Genomic DNA, 22,858 nt, shown 5'->3' on the forward strand with positions numbered 1-22,858 from the left:
CTTAACTCATACCACAACTTTGTATAATAAGCCTATAATTGACTCAAATATACCGATTAGACATAAATGTGGATTTTATCATTTTTTTTATTGTTGTTCAAGATTGTGTTTACATTGATGCACCACATTTCTAATCGTACTCCAAAGTTCAGAATGCAATTATAAGATCTATGTAACTCATATACTATTTTGAGACAGTATAATTATTTTCAAAATGGTGGATGTACACATTCTACAAGAATACAATCGATACACAATTACCAATTTGATGTATTTCAGCCTTTTTTCTTATTTGACCACTACTGCAAGCATTATCTATAAATATACACTTAGAACTAAAAGTTCACTGAGCAATTTTCCCTAATTATTTTATACATATACAAATTAGTGTGCACATGTTATCTGGGGTCACGTTCGTAATTACTTATGGTGACCATATACAATGTACATGTATAAATATGTTTGAACGATTAGCTGAATTGGTAGACACTTTAATAGTATCTACTTGTTTTAAGACTCGGTTCGAGATGGATTGTTTTATTTTAGGTTTGGTCTTATGTGATGTTTTCTAGGGCGATTTGGTCCAAACTGCGACCTTAGACCGTGATCTTTTTCAAAAAAGGAAAACCGGTTTTTTCGGTCACAGTCTATGACATCTTCACCTTTATTGTTTCATGCAACCTTTCTATTGAGAATAAACAATGGGGGAAGGCCCCAAATTCTTCCCATCTATGAAAATATTATTCAATAATTGTTGGAAACTGTTCACAGCTTTAGTAGAGGCAATTTAACGTTCAGAACACTGACTAGGAGAAAAGAAGTGGAAATATCGACAGCTGACAACAAATACAATATACATCGTTCTATTAGCGACGTAATGCCACGCCCTATGATCCTAATTTATGAGTTGTACAAGTATAATTTATGCAACATGTTAAGCTCCATATAACGTCATTCTAGGTGGTTGTTTATAATTTTATTACACAACTGACGTCATCAATAATCCATAAATAAAATATCTCGAGAACGAATTTTAACTAAGATCAATCCATACCATTTTTTTTTGTAAGACCGATCCAGACCGATTTTTTCCGTTCGTTACTTTTATTGTATCACAGAACCTTTCCTGCAAATAGAAACACGGTAAAAGGGCCCAAAATCAGTTGGTAGTTCTCCAATTCATTCCCTCTATAGAATTATTATTCAATTATTTTTTTAGAATGGTTCACAGTTTAACAAGAGCTAATTATAATTCAACCAATCAACGTTCAGAAACCTGACTAGGGCAAAAGAATCAAAATATCCACAGTGGACAACAAAATAGACTGTGTGTATATTTTCGTGTTAGCGAGGTAACGCCGTTTCAATAATTGTGGTGAATTATACACAGCTTAACAAGAGCTAATTTTAATTCAACCAATCGAAAGCTCAGAACATTAACAAGGGGAACAGAAGCAGCTGACAACAAAATAAAATGTAATTTTTGTGTTATGAAGGTAACGCCGTGATCTAAAATGAATTTTTGATTGAGACCGATCCAGACCGAAGTTCTTCAAAGGACTTAAGATTATAACCGTTTCAGACCGATCTAGAATTTTCATCCCGAACCCCAGCACTAGTATTCGTGTACATAGGAACATGTATTCTTTGCAAAATTAATTTACATGTACAGCTCTTCAAACTCCCTTGCTAAATAACATCTATCGTCCATAATTAATATGTTTTGTATGAAGGTACTTCAAGGTAATTCCTAAAACAAAAGTGGATCGTCCTCAGTATACATACATGCGATCAATATTTACAAAAGAACAACGAATATGTACGTATTTATAACAACAAGGCATGAAAAATCCCTTGACTAACCCTTGAGGTCCTATTCGACCTTTCTTTTTTCTATATGTTATCCTTTTTGTCATGTCGGTAGGTTGTATTTATCTATCTATATATGTATATATACATAGGGTGGAAACTTAAATTTAAACTCTTTGTATTTTGTTATTGAACGTTTTATATATTTTTTCTTATGATACAGTGTGCGTGAGCAAATTCTACCGTTTTTGATAGTAACATTGTTGTAAATCAACTTCATTAAGAACAACATTTAAATAGTATTAGGAATATATATATTTTTTTAATAATATTAAATATATATCAGCCCATTCCTCTCATATGATACCTTCAGGGCATCAACATTGAGGTGTTGGTCATTGCCAGCCTTGCTCTCTGCGAGCCCCCATAATCCAGTAGAAAGCAGTCCGGTAATGAGGGGGCCACAAGTTTAGAAACCAGAAATTGGCGAGGTTTTCCTTGCACCAAACTTTAACACCTTATGGTCAGGTGATGAGTCTTGCTTTCAACAGTAATCTTCTTCAGGATAGTTGGCATCCAACCAGTGCTTTACAATCTCTTTCATCACCTCTTCGTTAACCAGGATTCTATTTCAAAGGCCACAAAAATAAAGAAGTCTTCAGGGGCAATCTTGTTGTATTCTCCACTTCCTGTGTTCCTGGAGAGGTTATCGCTGTTGTTAATGGGCCACTGACCTAACGGGCAAGATCTGCAATCCGCTGCCTTTTAGCCTGCATTGCCGTTGTTTTTTGTCGTATAGCAACCAATAATACGAAATATGAATTTTTGAAAACATTTCTTTTTAATAACCTCCACATGGATTGGAATTAATAATGGCTCTATAGAGCTCTGATTGGTACGGTAGGATTTGCTTATGCACACTATATATGGTAGAAAAATGTTATTTCCTAGAAAACTCTCATGATTACTGTCGGCTATTTCTCCATTCAACTCTCTTGTCATCGGGTAATACTAATATGGAAGTCATTCTCTTATGGAAAGAAATACATCACATACGGATGTAGTCCAGATCCATTACAATCCACACCTAGACTACGGCTGCCTATATTGAGGCCACACTTCCTTGACGTTCTCTACATGGATTCATCTCAACATGTAGCCAAAATGAATAGTTAAAAGGGTTAGCATCTGGGCTATAAGGCGGTCACTTTGACTTTTCCCAATGATGTTCTCCCATCCTTCCTTTCAAATTTGCTTTCTTGCTATAGAAACTTGGAGGAACAGATTTTGAATGGAAAATAAAGTTAATAGTTTGGGTAATAAACTTATAAAAAAGTATTTGAGTTGTCAGACTATTTTTTCTCTAATTATGTGCTTCTCAAGGTTTCTTGTAACAATTTTGAAAAAAATTAAAGTTCTGTGAATAGCTGGATTAATTAATTTTTTTTGCGGAAAAAATTAATTTTTTGTTAGTAGCTATTGATTTTTAATTTTTTTTTCCAAAAAAATTTAATTTTTTGAATCCAAAAACCAAGCCCTCCCCTAAAATATAATCCTGCGGACGCCTCTGATATGTAGCACCGGTATTAATCCGCTATTTATAACCACAAAATTTTTAATTGTATGAGTGTGTACATTTTTTAGTGCCCACCCGGTATATTTATGCCTACTGGGCGATGTCTTCCTTCTTTGGTTTGTATAAATACATTCACCATGCCCATAGAGTTGTTAATTACATTCCTTTTGTAGTATGTAGTAGTTAAGTCGTTTGATGAAAAGTACACGACTCCCTCTGGTCATTTGTAGTATTGTCCTAAAACACATCGTTTCCTTGGCACTGAGGGGAAAACGAATTTATCTATATACATAGTAGTAAATTAATTAAAGCACTTTGTCTGTTTACTTGCTTCTTCTTCTTTCATCTATACATAGGACTTTTAATTAAATAGATAAATCCTCTTTGAGCCAAACCTCGTTTATTTGTACAAATATTTATCCATCTACTTTATACATAATGCGTTTGTACTTGTTATATCTTAATATCTACTTAAATATAATTATATAAAGTGTTTTCATGTGACGTCATAGGATTATATTGAGGAGGGGGAGGGGGGCTTGTTTTTTGATTAATTAAAAATTAATTTTTTTGAAAAAATTCAAAAATCCATAACTTTTACCAGAAAATTAAATTTCTTGAAAAAGAAATTGTAAATTTTTTAACTTTTTTGAAATTATCTTCAAAAATCCATAGCTATTCAAAGAAAATGAAATTTTTTGGTAAATAATTTCGAGTAAGAAGCAAAAATTCCTTCTTTTTTTTTAGGGGGGAGAGGGTACAACCCCTCCAGACCCCCCTCCTTCAGCATTGTTTATCTCGGTCATTTTGGGAGATACATAAAAAACAACTTTGATAAGAATAAAATCAACTTTTTTATTAATTTAAAGGGAAAATAGTGAACTCTTGGATCATCTCGAAGTGGGGCCAACAAATAAAAGGAGTTAAACTTTATACACTATCAAAAATGTATCTTATTTCCATATTGTAGATATAAGTTAAAAGCTATTACAATGGAAATATCAAATATTTTTCTCTAATTATTTTACTTTTCTCGTCCCTAAGCCCTCCAAAAATATTAGTTGTACAAATCTATCCCTTTTTAGGGAGTTTAGGTACACATTACTTTGATTATATTCAATTTATCATTGGCATCAAATATGTAGTATTTCATGCAACTCTTCAGTCGGTTTTATTATTCTTAAAGTCATTTGATGGAATTTAATCAAGATTTTTTGCCAATTTATCAATGTAATGTAGTAAAAATATCAACTTTGAGCCTCCAGATGATCCAATTAGGATGGAAGTCATGACGTCAATGAAAACGCTCTATAATATATCTTATCTACATAATTGATCTTTTCAAACGGGCCAGAGATTCCGTATTCCGGTTATTACTGCACGGGTAAAATATACATAAATGTTATGACATTTTCTATCATTTTGCTATTTTTTTATATCGAGTGAAAAGACTATTTGCCTGTGAGAGAAATTTTTCTTATTTAAAAATGATGGAGCATTAATTTACTGCCATTTGATGATTGTAATTAATTAGTGTTAACGTGCATAGTAATAAAAAGCTAAATGGTTCTAGCATCCGGTTATTAGCGTGCCGGTAAAGTCTATGTACATGAATTTTATAACCTTGTGGGTCTCATGAAATAATTGTTTGACTGAAATTGCAGACATTGTTCTGATAAATATCTACTCAGGTTGTCGGTTGCTTCATTAAAACTGACGGTGAATTCGATTGTTATTATCAATTATTTTCAACGTGTCTTATTTGTAAAAAGTTGAATGATTTTTGCATTGGTTTTTTTTTTGTTTGTTTATTTTTTCAAGATGAGAGCGTTTAAGGACTGCCTAATTTTAATCAAACCAATAGGTATATTAATCATTATTAAAATCATAAATAGTCCCTTTTATACATACATAGGCATAGAGTCAAAAATACTTCGCATTTGAAAATATATCAGTAAGGTTCACGTGACAAATTTGTCATTATGACATTGTTATTTTGGGTCTTATCTCATCTTTAAGTCACCATTGTCTTCCCTTGTACAATTTATGTCCATATGTCAAGTAATTAAACCCCTAAAAATATTAGTCACAGGCATTATATTTTACAGACATATTTGAGTCAATTATAAGTGTATTATTCAAATGACTGGGATGAGATCAGATTTCCAAGAGTTTATCTATATTTTAAAACCAGTATTTGATTAAAAAGACTTATATTTCCCTCAATATGGCCCCTTTCAACCATACAAAGGGTTAATATGAATAATTTATTGATAGAAATTGACAGTTATTATTCACCGAAGAATACAAACATAATCTACACTCAATTTTGTGAAAAATTATTCTAGTTTGTTTTGTATTGACAGGACGCATATTATGACAAATAAGTATACTATAAAATATATGCGGTGCGTCAACATAAAAACAATCTTGAACAAAAATCAAGAATAGAAAAAATCCCATTACTTACTTCATATATACATAAAACCCAATATTTGTTTTGAGTTAACTATAGGCTAACTATTTCTGGGATGCGATAGGATACCCATGAATTTTAGCTATAGTTTAGATCATTTATTTGATCTAAAAGACAGATATTATTGGCCCCCCCTGATATAGTTAGCCCCTTTCAAAAGCATAAAATCCATCAATTTCTCTATATTTTATTCTGACGATCAATTTTGAATTTTCCTCTTAGGATTGATAGAAATTGATTATAATTTGTGTAAAAAACCAAATGTAATGCACACTCCATTTTAAGAAAAATGATTCTAGTTTGTATTTATGTTAAGAGTACGTCAAATAAGTAAACATATACCTAGAATAAAGGCTGTATTTTAGCATATCTTTCTTTTTTACCTACATATACCATGAGTCTACAAATACCTTCGTATATTGTCTCGTATGACGTCAGAGTAAATCCTTGAGATGTCAATAATAATAATCATGTTTTATGGGTGTGGAAGATTTTCTTTTTATTCGTTATTTTTCTTCTCTTTATTTTTACTTCTTTGAGGAGAATAAGATATTGTTATTATTCAAATAATAATGTAAAGGAAACAATAGGAAGGAAGAGACTCTTTCTCTCTCTCTTTTAATTTGCTTTGGAATGAGGTGGTTGCTGCTGATTCAGATAATAAGATAAAATAGAGTTGTAGTGTGCGTACCTTATCCATTTATATTTATAAAACCATGTACAATATACAGGGGATTCTGAAGGATTATATTTTAGGGAGGGCTTGGTTTTTTGGATTTTTTTTTGTAAGAAAATACAAAAATTAAATTTTTTTGAAAAAAATTTCAAAAATCCATACCAATAAAAAATTTAATTTTTTGGAAAAAAATTTGAAATATAACATTTAAAAGAAACTAATGTCAAAAATCCATAGCTATTTATAAAAAAATTCAATTTTTTGACCAAATTTCAAATATTAAATTTTTTTATAAAATTTAAAAAAAAAACTACAACTATTTAATAAAAATTCAATTTTTTGGAAAAAATATTCAAAAATACACAGATGTTCACGGAAAATTATTTTTTTTTGAAAGAAAGTTGAAAAATCCATAGCTATTCACTAAAAAAAATTATCTTTATGGGAAAAAATTAAATTTCGGGAATTTTTTTTTTTTTTACAACTATTTAAAAAAATTCTGAAAAAATATTTTTGGAAAAAATTCAAAAATCCATAACTTTTCACAAAAATAAGTTTTTGTAAAAAAAAGTTCAAGTATTAAATTTCTTGCTCTGCTGCATGATTTGCCCAAATGACGGAAATTTTTTCCATGAAAGAGCAAAAATTTCTCCCCTGTGGGACGCTCCTGTAATATTATGTACCTTCTTCTTTGCTTAAGAGGGGTAGAGAGTCGTCTTTGATAAGAAAATTTTCTCATACTTGAGAAATAAAAACATCATTTTTATTATTATTATTTTATCCGTATTTTTATTTATTTATTCTGGTGGTCCAAAGGTTGTGGTTTGTGTGATGAAAGATGGGATTCTACTTAGAGAGTACATCGTCCTATAACTTATTGCTACATACCTACTTGTGTACATTCATTGATGATAGTAAAGTTATTAATTGATGAGGGGAATACGTGTTTACGTAAGGATGAAGAAAATCACGGCCAATTGACAGAGTCTTTGTAGATTATTTCCAAATATGTAGGTAGAATGATTTTTATCAAGTGTGAGTGATATTTTGTCGAATATTTGTCGATTTTTATCAACAAATTTTTCATATTTATCCTTTGGTTGTGCCGCAAACCCCACTTAAAGTGGTCAAAATTGATTGTCACAATGAAAGAATGATTTATCTACATATTTTATTTAAAAGAAACCATATTGGCGCCAATGTGAGTCCCTTATATCAAATATAGGTTTTAAGCTATAGATAAAAATCCTGTGTATCTTAAATCACCCCAATAATTTGAATAATAAGCCTATAATTAACTAAAATTGTCAATAAAATAATTGGATGTATGTATAATTCTAGTAAACTAATATTTACGGATTTTATCCTTTTCTGGATTTTTGTTCAAGATTGTTTTTATATTGATGTACCCACCAAATAATCCAACAACTAGGTTTGGTCAGAGTTTGATGTTTTTTTAACGGTTCCCTCTTAAATATTTTTAAAAACAAGACATTTTTATTTTTTTGGAACTGACTTTTACTACAAAGTTTAGTTCCTTCTTACAAAAATTATAACGCTCATAGACCGGTCTAGGTTTTCCGGACCGCAAGCCATCACTACTAAAAGCTGCTATTTTGTTAGTAAATTTGTTTATTTTATTCCATTAGAATAAAATGAAAATAAATTACACGTTATCATTTCTTTAATAGGGTATTTTGCAGTTAATATGGATATCTATTCATCTATTGGCCCATGTTTTCATTTTTTTAAATAATCATGAACCATTAGCACTAATAATGGTTGTACTCTTTGTGATCAAAAAGTGATTTTTTTAAACTCAAAACTTCATTATTCTTTATTTAGGAATGATGTGAAGTACTCCTTTTGTAGTTTAATATCTAATTATTATACAAAGAAGAAGTACTAACGACTAAATCCTACACAAAAGTACATCTTCCCAAAATATCAATCATTCCTAATGTTGATATATTAAACCAGAATTGTTTTTTTTATTTAGTTTCCTACTGAATATCTTTACTTATTATTAAATAAAGTATAGTCCAGCGGTTGGCTAGTTATATATTTAATTTCGAGTCTTTATCGAAGAAAGGTTTGCAAGAGACAATGAATATTTATCTACATCGTAAATATCCTTGGGACAAATGATCAACAATTTATTTGTCATCAACATTCCACTCAACAAAATAAGGTTGTTTCATATGTAGAAATGAGTGAAAGTGCTCACGTGACGTCAGTATTGTTAATGTCGGCCATTTTATTGGAATAATAACCATTCTTCATAATTAGTAAGGAAAATTGGATGTCAAAATGGGACCAACAATTAAAAGGACTTAAACCTTCAAATTGATCAAAAATCTATGGAGACTCAAATGACACCGTGCCATCATTTCCTTGTGATATTAACTTAGAATTATCTTTTAAAATCCTATTGAGTTTGTCAGCGATACTAACGCCATGGATCTGACGACGAGTCGTGCCGGAAGTTAAACAGTTCCTGTATCTTTATTGCTTAGTTTTATTTCATATCTGACCCTAAAGTGTATTAAAAATATGATATTACATCGTTATACAATCTTATTTGTATATTGTAGACAATATTTAACTGTTTCAATGGAAAAAATAAGATTTTTTTTTCATTATTTATCCTACTTTGAAAATCCTAAATCACCCCCCAAAAATAACCCATTTTGAGGGTTTTTTAGTAATAATGACTTTGATTATAATGATGCAATTCAGTACGTTGTGAAAATGTTTTATTAGCCAGCAATTCTTGTTGGTGTAATATTTTGTTAGAACTCGGAACTAAAAAGATAGGGATCATCCCCAAAGTTTGAATGATGAAAGGTTTTTTGGTTTTTTTTTCATTTAAGGATTTATAGATGGGGGGGTTTCTCTCACTCAATCGAGTCAAAGATTACATATATATATATATATATAATTTAAGAGGTTTGAAATGATGTAATTTGACTCTTTGACATTTCAAAGCCTTTTTACTAAGGGGTTAAGAAGTCTAAGGCTTTTTTAATACATTGTGAGTGACGTGATATGATGAAGTGGGGAATCTGACTTTACATATGGTACATATTAGGTAAAAAGATGACTACAACTCATTAGTATGTATCAACCATATTTATAGGTGGTGGTAGAAATATTCCTCCTCTTTTAGCTATACCGCCCTTATTTAGGCATTAAGTATTGTATGTAGGTACAGGGTTGACTTAATTATTATATTTTCGTGACCCTTCAGGATGGTTTGTTTGTTTATTTATTTATTTTTTCTGCAACTCATTGTATGTATAAAAAACCCAAAAATGAACTTCCTTTTTTTCTATACTTATTCAAGGATTTCTTACTCCAAACACATAATTAATAATAAATTAATTGTAAAAGTACGACCATAATATACAGTCTGTTTTAAAAAAAAACGCAGCAAATTTACCTACCCACGAAAATAAACATTTTCTCAAAGACCTACAAAGGCAACTCATGAGATATTTTAAAGAGCATAAATAGATATTTCAAATGATAGAATCAGACTTCTGTATGGGCCTCTAAATCAGGATGATGAACAGTGTACATACATATAGTAAGGCTGTGTTGAATATGACTTTGTAAATCCTGGGCGAACAAAAATAAGCCTATATAAAGTATTTCAAACGAGGGACATTACGTTGAAATATTTATATATAAGAGGTTTTTTTAGCTAATTTATGAGCAAACATGGCAATAAAACGTGCACATGTTGTAGCTCTATTGGCCAATAGCCACAAAGTCAAGGACATTTGTAAGACTGAAGACTTGGGAAAGACCCTGTGTTCAAGGTGAGGAACTTGCGAAGTTAGGAGAAGGACTCAGCCGCAGGTCTGGATCAATCTTTCATAAATTGCGATTTTAATATATTAGGGAAAACGCCTTTTTGGTTCTACTGCCAACAGGCTCAGACTTGAGGAGCAATAATGGTGCAATTAATAGCATCTGAGAAGTTTCGGCTGGATAGATCATGGTATATTATGGTCACAGCATTTAATTGCATATTGAATCCGTTAAAAGTACAAAAACAACTTCATCCAGATTTCAAGGTCCCATTAGAAAACTGATCCCAATCAATGTGACATCATTTGAAAGATCTATTTATGTTCTGTTAAATGCATTATGAATTGGCCTTGTAGGTCTTAGGCTTCTCAAAAATTGCCCAATTTTTGTGGAAAGGTAAAGGTAAATTAGCAAATTACAATTGTTTTGCCCTACAAACGCATTATTTCATTATTACAACGTGGATCGTTCTAATTACGGACTGTTAATCGATGCTACCATTTCACTAAGATCTATTAACTCTACATGGTTATTTGATATTTAAGAGTTATATAACAGTAAATATTTGGACTTTATAGTCAAAAATTAGACCATTGATATGTCAATCGTCCATGGAATATTCAAGTATTGCATTATCTTCTAATATCAGCACCTAGTACGAAATAAACTTCAAGAAGATTTGCATATCATGTGTAAAACGTAAATTAATTCAAAAGCCGTATAATAACAGCTGTTACTTTTTACAAAAAATGATAATTAATTAATTAATATTGTTACGTGTGTGTATTAAAACGGTCAGACAAAGACAAAAGAATCAAGGGTTCTCTGAGTGAAATCAAACGTTAATTAATAATTAAAAAGAATGTTGAATGGTTGTTTTGTTTTTTTCCTACATGTAGAAAAATTTAAAGAAGAATATTTTTATTTCTTGCACACGCCTTTTTATGTCAGAAGAGTTCATGTTTTATTTTTTTATCTTTCAAAGAATGTGTGGGAAAAAGGGGGTAAGGGCATTAAATGCCCTTTTTATTAAGGACGGGGTTAAGATATATATATATTTTGTAAGGTACATTGTTAATATCTTCATAGATAAATCACTATTTCCTTGAGCAAGGCACTTTGTAAAGTAAGATATCCCTTAGTTTCTGCACGTGTCTTTATTATTATATCTAAACGGCTTACCTTGTCGACGACATAATGAATAACGAAATCCCAACTTTGGGAGAGGAAAATCCTCTTCCATTCCCGGCATAGCTTTTGTTCTCTTACAGAGATTCAAACTCCCTCGAAGCCCCCTCATTCGAATATATATTTATATATATATATAACTATAACCAAAAGTAGATTAATCAAGAACAGAGGGATGCGACTAATTTATGGACATTGTATATATTCGTAATGTCTAATGAATATGCCATTTTTGCCCAAGGAATATAAGATGGAGATGATCGTAGTAGTTAACTTGTTGGCTTGATCCCTTATGTAGTTCAATGAACAAATTAAAAAATAAATATGGATATATAGATTAGTTCACACACACGGCTCACAACCAACCGACTTCACTCCCCACGAAAGATCCTTTCGGAAAACTGAAGGAAAGAAACATTGACTTTACGTTTAAAAAAAAAGGAAGAAAAATCTGTTTAAACGGAGAATCAAATTCAAGAGCCTACCAAATAAAATGTAATAGTATATGTAAAGGTTTATGGCGGGCCTTTTGAGTGTGCATGGAAACGCAGCAGCACTCTCGCACTCCCGTCTCAGAGATATATAGAGTCTTACAACATAAATACAATTCTTGCGGAGCACTAGGGTTGTATTGTAAGAATTGTTTAATATATGTTTATATTGTGCTAGGGCAACATTTTTGGGATCATTGGTGGTAACTCACCAATTGTTTGTTTTCTTCTACGATCATATATTTTTATAATGCGGTAATATAAAAATCCGAATATATTAGACATAGACCCATTATATTTCATAGACTTATTTGACTCAATTATAGGTTTATTATTCAAATGACTGGGATGAGTTAGGATTCCCAAAGGTTTTAGCTATAGTTGAAAACCTTTATTTGATTAAAGAAACGCATATTGGCCCTGATATGGGTCTTTTCAACCATGAAATCCATCAATTTATTATTCTTTTATAGAGACAATCAAATTTGACTATTTTTATTCTTCAAAATATAGCATTTAAAGAGAAAATGACTATTTTAGAAGAATAAAAAATATATCAAAAGTCTCCCAAGAATTGATGAATGTTTTAATTTATACCTAAAATTCTTACGTATCTTAACGTATCCCAGTAGTTTAAATATAAATTCTATATTTGACTCAAATATGTTTATGAAATATTGGCCTGGATCTATTTATGAAGTGTTTTTTTTTTTTTTTTTTTTGTTCAAGTATGTTTTTATTTTTACACATTACATATGAACTGATTACCATCCATGGCAATAAATAACGTCACAAGAATGTTATTATATCAATGTTCTAGTTAAAGGTGTGATCCCTTTCTGAGTAGTTTAAGCCATGAAATTACTCACAAATCGCTTAATATAATTCGTTACTATTAGAGAGATGTGTTTTTTTTTTGTTCTTTTCATAATGATAATATTTAATGATTCTTCCCCATTGCATTGAAAAAATTACTGATTTTCATTTCAGCAATCTGTTGAACTTATTAAAAAGTAATAGCTTATTTTTTCTAAAAGGCAATAAAACAAAATTTTATATATAAAAAAGTTTTACTTTATATTAAAAGGACACATTTAAAGTTTTTTTTCACAGTTTTGAAAATTATATCAAATAATTCATCGTCCATGCATTGAATTGACCAAACTAAAATATTTTAATACCATGGTGTTTTTTTTTAATTTTTTGTTTATCATGAAAATAATTTATTTATAGGTTATAGAAAAATCAATATTTGATTCAAAATTTAATTGATAACTTATCTTATTCTAGAGTTGTAGATAATTAATTAATAAAATAATTAGTTATTGGTGTTTTCTCAAAGATTTTAAAAATGTCATTTTTTCCACAATAAATTACTTATTTTTATTACTTGATTAGGACAATCTGCATTAATTGTATGACATTCAATATGATGAAATCAATTTTAGCTCTCTAGCATCATCATCTGTAAAAATTGAAGCAATTACGTGATTTTTATAAATCCCACAAATAAAAACTCAGGAGATAAATTGCAATTAACTTAATTCTATAAAATACACTATCCAACAAAATGAAGGTATTGGAATGCCTCCAGACTGAAACCCACAATTATTATTGTTATTTAAGTCGTAGAATACGAAAATGACCATTAAATATTTTGATACGAATGATCAGTATTTGACAAATGAATGATTACAATTAATAAAAATGTATATAATCACTAAAAAATCGAATAAAATGTATTACCTTACTGAGAATCTGTTTTATTTTCCTTCAAGTACTTTATATTTTAGCTGAAGTTATAGAATATACCTTAAATTTCGACTTAATAAAATTACATTTGAAAAACGTGGATTTATTAAGGAATTTTCATAAAATAACCTGGTTCTGTTGAATACAGATTAAAATAATTTTCAGCATTTTTCAAATGCTGAATATTTGTAATTTACTTTGATTTTCATCCATATATTTCTTTCATGTCGAAATATGGCACTGAATCGTAGCTATACACTTGAAACTGAATTTTTTTTTCTAAAGCTTTAAAGGCCAAACTTTTAGAGGTTGAAAGTTTTAATTGTCCTTTTTGAGTTCTTGGGCTTTAACAACAATAATATACGTGGATTTCAGCCTGCGTCGAAAATGATGTTGCATGGTGATATTACTCAAATAATTTTTTGTTAATAAATAGATATATATTTTGACAACAAAGGAACGTTTCTCACTACTCCAACTCATGATAGCTACTTATAGCGTTTCCAGGAAAGTCTTAGAATCTCGGTTCCAGAATGAAAGCACACCAACCCCGCTAGGTGTTCTACAGCCTGATCTTCACCCATTATATAATTTCAAATATTCAATTTTCTAGTAAAAAGCAAAAATTTTAAATATTAAATTTTCTACTAAAAACCAAAAATTCCTTAATTTGTGAGGGCTTCAGTCCCTCCAACAATCGACCCCCTGCAGACCCCCCTGAGTCTTTTACCACTTGTAAAATATTCTTTCATAATCTCAAGTATCCCTTGGAGTACCTCCAAGTACCCCAAAGGGTACGCATACCTGCATTTGATAACCACTGGTCTAAACCATAGAGAAAGAAATATAAAGATGCGATAAGATATATTTGATGGGAGTTTGGCATTGTGTAGCGGACATCTTTTTGAATGTACAGCTCGCTAGAAGAGAGTTCAGCAGCTATAAAAATGGAATTTAATAACAAAATCTAGACTATTCAACATTAAACCTACTCATTGTTTTTTTTTTTTACATCAACTGAGTTAATGAAATTGATTATATGATTTGCTAAAACAATATCCCGAAAGGAAGACTCCGTATGGGAAGGATTGACTCGTTTATACCATGACCGCCTTAGAACTCTTTTGCAACTTTTATCTCTCTTTGGTTCCTACTAATTAAATGTAACGGGTAACCATTCCAAGAATTTATCAAATATATCATTCACAGTTAGTTCCTCTGTCCGGATTTTAACCATGACCGGAGGAACCGGTGGAGTTTCTCTGAGTCACTCCACCCGGACTCATCATGTTCATAAATTATGAACTATTGTTACTTATTTGCTACCATTATCAACTAGGTCTCCCAGACTCGTATTTTTCTAATGTTGAGTCCTCATTTCATTTGGCAATACAGTCACATCATTCAAACTATATTTATATTGCAAATTATGTCGGCATTATAGTCAATGTGGAGAGCTTTTCATGGTCTAATTATGTTTTTATTTAAACTCAATTACTATAATCTGAATTGTATTGAACATTTATTAGTAATTCTTAAATAATTGATGTACATATTCTAGTTTTCGTGCATATATTTTTCTAAACAAAAACTCAAGAGGTTTTCACAAGTAAACAGTAAAAACTAAAATATTAAATATTGATATTAATAGCTATATAGTATAAGAATCAACAGCTGACCTCCTTCTATACCCCTGTTTGTAAAGATATTTTCCGAGTGGTTGCCTCAATATATTTCTTTATTTATGTTCTAAACCAGGGACTCTTAACCTTTTTTTTTAGTGATGTACCATTTGTAAAATATTTATTTGACCCAAATACACCCTTACCAAGCACAAAAGCATATTTATATTCAATGACAGGGGCATCTGCAGGGTTATATTTTGGAGGAGATCTTGGTTTTTGGATTTTTTAAAAAGAAATACAAAAAATAAAATTTAATGGAAAATAATATTTTCATTAAATTTTTTGAAAAAATTACAAAAACTAATTTTTTTGAAAAAATTACAAAAATTATTTTTTTCGAAAAGCAATTCAAAAATTCATAGCTATTCACAGAAAATTAATTAAATTTCAGATATTATATTCTTTGAAATTTTTTTTTTCAACATTACTTATTCTAGTAAAAAACAAAAAAAAAATCTTAATTCGGGGGAGAGATACAGCCCCTCCAGCCCACAGATGTAGACTTGTAAACTATTGTTTCAAAATCTCATGTACCCCTTGGAGTACCTCCAAGTACCCCAAGGGATACACTTACCCCCATTTGAGAACCACTGGTCTAAACAGGCAAGTTTCTTAAGAATAAAAACACATCAAGATGAAGGGAAATGATGTCTTTGAATGTCAAAATGGGGCTCAAAGTATTATCTATCAAAAATCTATTCACCTATTGCTTAGTTTTATTGTTCACATATCTGACCCTAAGATGTATTAAAATTATGATATTGTAATATTGTTATACATTCTAATTTATATAGTGTATCCGATAAATTAGTTATTACATTTGTAAGGATGATATATGTATATTTCTCTCTATTTGTCCTACTTTTTTCATCCTTAATCAATCCAAACAAATTTAATTTAAAAAAATCTAGTCATTTCATTGAGGGACTTTCAATGCCAATCATTTTGATTTAATTCAAATATTATTTAAAGTTTACTATTGGCATCAAGTGGATTGTGTCCCTTTGAATCGTGAATGCATTTTCCCAAGCTTAACTTTATCAGTAAGTACGACAATTTTATATATTTATTTCAATTTATATAAACAATTAAATCTCAATGTGGACACCCTGGGCCTCCACCATTCTCTCGATTATACATTCTGCCAAAAAAGTACCGGGAATTCTTAAATAGAACACAAATATCAAATTTAATCATTAAAATTTATTTTGTCGCCTTCATACGCATCGCAATACACATATGCCAATGTTTTCCGCTGTACTCGAAAAAAAATTTATAGGCTTTTTTTAGCATGGCCTTTAGCTCCTTCCACGAATTTAATTTTATGGATTCAATAGACTCAAAAGGGGTTCCACGGAGTTGCAATTTGAGTTTTGGGGAACAAAAAAAAGTTACGTGATTGATCGATGGTATTTATTTCATGTTTGGCTTTGAATTCGCTCAGAATCGTGGCTCTGTGGGATGGTAAGTAATCGTTGTTTAAAATCCACGAGTTGTTCTTCCATAATTTTGGCCGTTTTTGACAGATTTTCTCATGCAATCGCCTTAGTATGCCTAAATAGTACTCCTTATTGACCGTTTGCCCCTTTGGAACAAATTCATGATGCAACATACAGCAAATATATTATTATTTTTGACGATCTCACGGCCCTCCCTGAACGCTTTGTACCACTCATATGCACGGGTTTTTGAAAAAAAATGATTGACGAAAAGCTTTTTCTAAGATTTTCAACGCGTCAGCATATGAAATTTTGTTAGCAACACAAAAATTAAGGCAAACCCTTTGTTCAATAATTTTGTTCATTGTCAAAATCGTGGAGCACTAGTGAGGTAGACTGACTTATTTATCTGTTGCACGCAAACTGATCGACAAATTGCACTCAAACTTTGCATTATAATGAAAGACAGTACTGCCGACCTAGAAAATAAAATGATTTTTTTAATCTCTTCAGCACAGGCAATTTAAATTAACAATTCCTGGTAGTTTTTTGAACGAATATACACCTTACAGGTCTTCTTCACGTATTCCTCTGACATGTAAGCCCACTCCTTCTCCAACTCAGACTTCAGGTCATTGACATGGGCGGTAGCACAGGCCTTCTTCTCGATGATACTCCAGATTATATAGTAAAGGGAATTGCATTCTGCTGATGAGGGAGGTTAAATTCGCCTAGTTGTCTTAATACTACTTATGAGTATTTTTGGACTTGTGGTCTCACAAGGCTCTTATTATAGTTCTTCGTCCTTTTAATTTTGGTAATGAGAGCCTTGGAGCAGGAGACAATCTGCAATATGACGGTATAACTAATTCCTGTGTCAATTAGCACTGACACACGATTATTTTTGGTCTCCCTTTCAATTGTTCTTGATCAAATGAAGAAATTTGTTTTTATTTTGTAGCAGTTAATATTACGGAAATTATTGAGTAAATCGTTGAGTCTTTTCCAAGCTTTCGTTCACGATTCGCTGAGACACTCTGTATTATTCAGTAGGAGCCTCTTCTTCTTTTTTTCTTTTAATAAATCATTTGATGAAGTTTCATCAAGATTTCTTGGAATTTTGTACATCTAATTTAATAAATATATTTATTTTATTTAGATATTTATTTCTACCATGTGGTCAAGGTTTTACATTGGTTGAAGGTCTTTCCTTTGACTTAATATGCAAATTGTGATGTTGGTTAATGAAAACGTTCTATATATATATTCGGACGGATGTAAGAATACCAAAACCAAAACAACGGAATCAATCTTTTCCTTTGTATATAATTACTGCACTTAGATTGGTTGCTCCGATTCTTCTTAAATTTAATTTAGTTTAAATGCAGTGACGTCATCAATTCATACTTGAAATTTATTCTAAATTTATGTCTGGAGTAAGTTTTTTCCTCTCGGAACGATAATGAATCTTCCTTGCAGGTGTTTCCGACCCATCAGATTCCTTGAAACCCTGGGTTTAATCATAAGTAGTTGATTTGGGAAATTTTTAAACTCAATAGTCTCCATGGGCATGCTGCCGGCACGAGGCATACAATAATAGACGCATACCATTTGTATTTGATCTTGTACAACTTTATCAGCTGAATCTGATGTGTAAACTTTCATACAGAAGGATTTCAGGGTTTCCAAGATATTGGGGTTAAACTTGTCCCAAATTATAAGTCTCCATTCTGTACATACAGGGTTTGTAAGCTATCTATTCAATGAAAAGGATTTTTCCGCTTAGCACAATTTTCTCTCCATCTAGTTGTCCGATTAATAAAATGAAATTAGTTTCCGAAAGCTTGATGGATTTTGATTTATTTTATTCAATAAAATCACCGCTAGTCTCAATTACAAAATCTATACGAGACCGAAAGTGCGCGCAGGCCTTCGCCACTCAGTCCATTGAGAAATCCTGGAATTCCTTTTTATCCGACAATGAGTTTGTTTTTGTTGTTGTAGGGGTTCGGTTGGTTTGACGTGCGATCCCCCCTCCCCAGTAAAAAAATCTCTCAGGGTGTTTGTAGGGGAAAAGTCCGGGGAGATCAAGTCATCAACATACTTTTGAAGCCATTTGATACTAATTTTTGAGGGTTGGCAGGGAGCTGAGTCCTTTTGCCACGTGTCAGGCTTCTCATTATTAGTCATATCGATCTAAGCCTTCACTTTGTCCTCTAGCACGTCCAGGTAGGTATCAGTGTTGACTCTGAGGCCTTTTGTGAACACATGAAGAGGCATGACTTGGCCTTCGGTGCTAACCCCACCATGCACAATTACGTAGGCTGGGAACTTCATCTGCATGGCGAAGGGTATATCCTTGGGGCAGAAGGCCAACTTCCTGTTGTTCTGATTGGTGACCTTCTGGTACTATCAAAAGTTTTACTTTTCTCGTTTTTTTTTGTCAAGATATGTCCCTTCATCATCTTGAATAAGTAGCAACGAAGGTTTTCATAAATACAGATCCGGATCAGCGATTCTGACTGGCCAACATCTCGATCCATTACCCTCATGAATTTCCCTAGGTCCTCAAAATCACCTGTAAAGACCTCAAATTCCCTCTTAACGTTGCAAACGAACGTCTCACTGAGTTCCCGATGTCGAGCAATTGTTATGTTGTCGCTTCCGGCGCGGTCTCCAAGAAGGACCTTTTGCAAATGGTTGGGTCAACGATTTCGTCTACTGATTCTTTTTTTTTTTTTTTCAACGGGTACAAGTTTGAACGAGTTATCCAACAACAAAAAATCAGCTTCCTAAGTACCCGTATTTGGCCAAGACAGCGCGCCAAATTGGCAGCTTAGATAGCTTGCGCACTCTGTATATATCATTTATACATATACCATGCAAATATATATTTTGATACCTTAATTATCATGGATTACGATGAATAATAGCAGAATTCTATTTAGGAATGAAAAAAATTAAAAGGATTTCAAAAAAGTCTTTGGAACAATATAAAAACAGAAGAGTTGTAAAGAAAAAATGTATTTATCACTATTATTATTTACGTGAAAAACCAAAAAAAAATATATATTTTTTTTGTGAAGAAAAAAAAGTGAAAATTAGAAAATATATTTACTTTTCTTCTTCGTCTTAACAATCTGTGTTAAGAAGAGTCTTAGAAGACGGAGAAAAAAAGGATGGAGGGAAGAAATGATGTCAATACTTGGTGTGCTTAATAATATATGTATATTTCTTGTATCATATGTAGGTAGACATCACACAATAGGCAACACAACAACTGATTAGCATATAAATTATAATTTATATTATTTACTAATAATACGAAATGACCTTCACAGAAGAAGGGGTCACGCGCTTTTCCTGTTAAGAAATATTTTATTTATTTGCATCATTATTATATACGTGTATATATAGATATATAAATTAGTGTTGAGGTTGGGGTTGCAAATCCTAGCCCAGTCTGAGACCGATTTGTGTGATTGTTTGATGACCTCAAGTGAACATCCACCTACAATAACCTTGATTGACACGGCGTTACTTCATTAACTCAAAAATACCCTATTTATAGTGTTGTAGGGGTCTTTATTTAGGACGGAGAACTGCAGTCCAGTTCCATTTGTCGGTCCTTAGAGAAGGTTAAATCAATCCCATGTGACGTCAATGTGGGTGTTTTAACCATAGAATATCTTTGTATTATATTGTATTGTAATGAAAAAAAAAATATATTTTTGCAAGATATGTGCAATAATCTTAATACATATCTCATATATCTTACTTGGCTTAATACACCACCGATATTTGTATGAAAAATTCAAAGGACTGACGGGTAAAGACCGGTCACAAGTATATTTGACAGATTAATAGCTGTTGATATGATTGACATATTTGCCTAATTACCAGATGATTTGAGGCATGTTTCTTTTGTAGGGAAGGTTGTGTGACACAATAAAGGTAACAACGTGTTGAACGTATAAACGTGTTTCATAAATCATATTTGTACAGCTCATAAATTAGGATATTTTGGGAGAAAATATCTCCATGGATTGTGATCGAGTAAAATTGGTCGGTATATTGATGCCACAAAAATAATTGTTGACCATTTTGAAAATGATTAAACTTTGGTCTACGGTCTGAGATTGCAGTCCAGAATGACAAAATCCATATCGGTCTAAAAAAAGAAAATTAACAAATAAGGGGGTAAAATCAGTTTTGGACCCATCTAAACGTAATTCAGTCTAGATTTTTGGTATTAATTCACTAATAATAAGAAACCCAGTGTATTTCGCTGTCAAGGTTTATGGTCCTTTTTCTCTAATCAGTGTTCTGATAATTGATTGGTTGAATTAGAATTAGCTCATGTTGAGCTCTGAACATTTTTCAACAGGCATCGAATTCCACGGTTTTGAAGAATTTGTCCCAGAATTAAATAATTACCAATTGATTAGTTATTAGTTCTTTTAGGTTGCATAATCTCGTAGAATAAAGGTATTGACGTGAGATTGGTCTCATTAAAAATTCAGTATTGACAGAATCTATTGATAAAGTGTTGTTGATGTCAGTTGTGTTTCAAAATTGTGAACATGTACCTGAATGATGTCATATGAAGTGTTGTATATATCAGTATATTATGAGAGAAAATCGGTTTCTAGATTGAGACACGAAAAAATGGTCTATATATTGCGACCAAAAAAGTTGTTTAACGAGTTGAAAACGATCAAGTCTGGGTCTCACAAGGTTATCTCTCTAACACAAAAATATACAGTGTATTTTGTTGTCAATTGTTGATTCTTTTTTTGTTTTGTTTTCTTCTAATCAGTGTTATGAACGTTGATTGGTTCAATTAAAATAAGCTCCTTTTAAACTCTGAACAGTTCCCAATAATTATTGAATAATAACTCCATAGTTGGATAAATTAGCCAACAGCTATCAACTGAGTTTGGGCATTCTCTCCACCTGTTTGTTTTCGAAGGAAAGGCTGTGCAGGAACGTTCAGAGGCGGTGGGCTGAAAGAACTGTAGCACCCCCCCAAAAAAAAAAAAATAATAATAATAAGGAATTTCTGTTTTTTACTATAAATTAAATATTTGAAACTGTTTTTCAAAAAACCCCACTCAAAAAAAGAAAATATTTTCTTTAAATAGCTATGGATATTTTAAATGTTTCGGTTTTTTCTCAAAAATTTACAATTTTTGTGAGCAGCTGTCAATTTTTTGAAGAAAAAAAATTCCCAAAAATTAATTTTTTGCTGAAGAGCTGGCAAATTTTTGAAATTTTGATTGGTTGAGTTCAAATAAGTTATTTTAAAGCTGTGAATTATCCCCAACAATAATAATTTCGTCGTTGGGAAGAATTGACCAACTACCAATTGATTTTGGGCCTTTTCTCAGGTACGACCGCAGGGGGTCTGGAGGGGGCTGTAGCCTCTTTCAAATGCGAGTAATATTTGCTTTGCACAAAAAAAATATCCAGTATGAAAAAAATTTATAGGAAAATATAAGTGAAAATATTTTTTAAGTATGTTTTTTCTAAAAAACAGGTTATTTGGCCAAATTCAGCAGCAGAGCAAAAATTTAAAATTACCGAAAACCAAGCCCATATTATATTTATATATATATATATACATAATCCTCATTCTCCCTATTTATTTTCAGAGGAAGGATTATTGATAAACTACATAACAGTCTGAAATCCCAATTTGAACCAAAGTATCGGTTTAAATCATTTTAGAAAATCCCTTAAGACCCAACCAAAATAAAAATATGTCTTGGACCGAGTCTTAACACTAATAAATATATATTTATGTGACCGTGAACTCTTCTCAATCATTTCATTTGATAGTGAAATGGAGTGATCCTATTTATCATTGCTGACAAATCAAATTATATAAATGGCCACATAATACCCATAAATAAATAATTGGCATATTTTTTTTATGGTAAATGATTCA

General features: G+C 31.4%; 2 protein-coding genes across 4 annotated transcripts in view; one reads left to right on the forward strand and one right to left on the reverse strand.

Annotated features, from left to right (window-relative positions):
• Positions 1–11,777, reverse strand: part of LOC121126080 (uncharacterized) — a 110,252-nt gene extending 98,475 nt beyond the window's left edge. Inside the window, exon 1 of the mRNA XM_040721375.2 lies at positions 11,536–11,777. Within this exon, the coding sequence (XP_040577309.1) occupies positions 11,536–11,653 (118 nt within the window). The 5' untranslated portion in view covers positions 11,654–11,777. The remainder of the gene's footprint in view (positions 1–11,535) is intronic.
• The window catches only part of Flo1 (flotillin-1), a 117,638-nt gene that overhangs the window by 72,336 nt on the left and 22,444 nt on the right, over positions 1–22,858 (forward strand). The gene's annotated exons all lie outside the window — the stretch shown is intronic.

The sequence above is a fragment of the Lepeophtheirus salmonis genome, chromosome 11 (assembly GCF_016086655.4).
Source record: "Lepeophtheirus salmonis chromosome 11, UVic_Lsal_1.4, whole genome shotgun sequence".
Taxonomy (NCBI): Eukaryota; Metazoa; Arthropoda; class Copepoda; order Siphonostomatoida; family Caligidae; genus Lepeophtheirus; species Lepeophtheirus salmonis.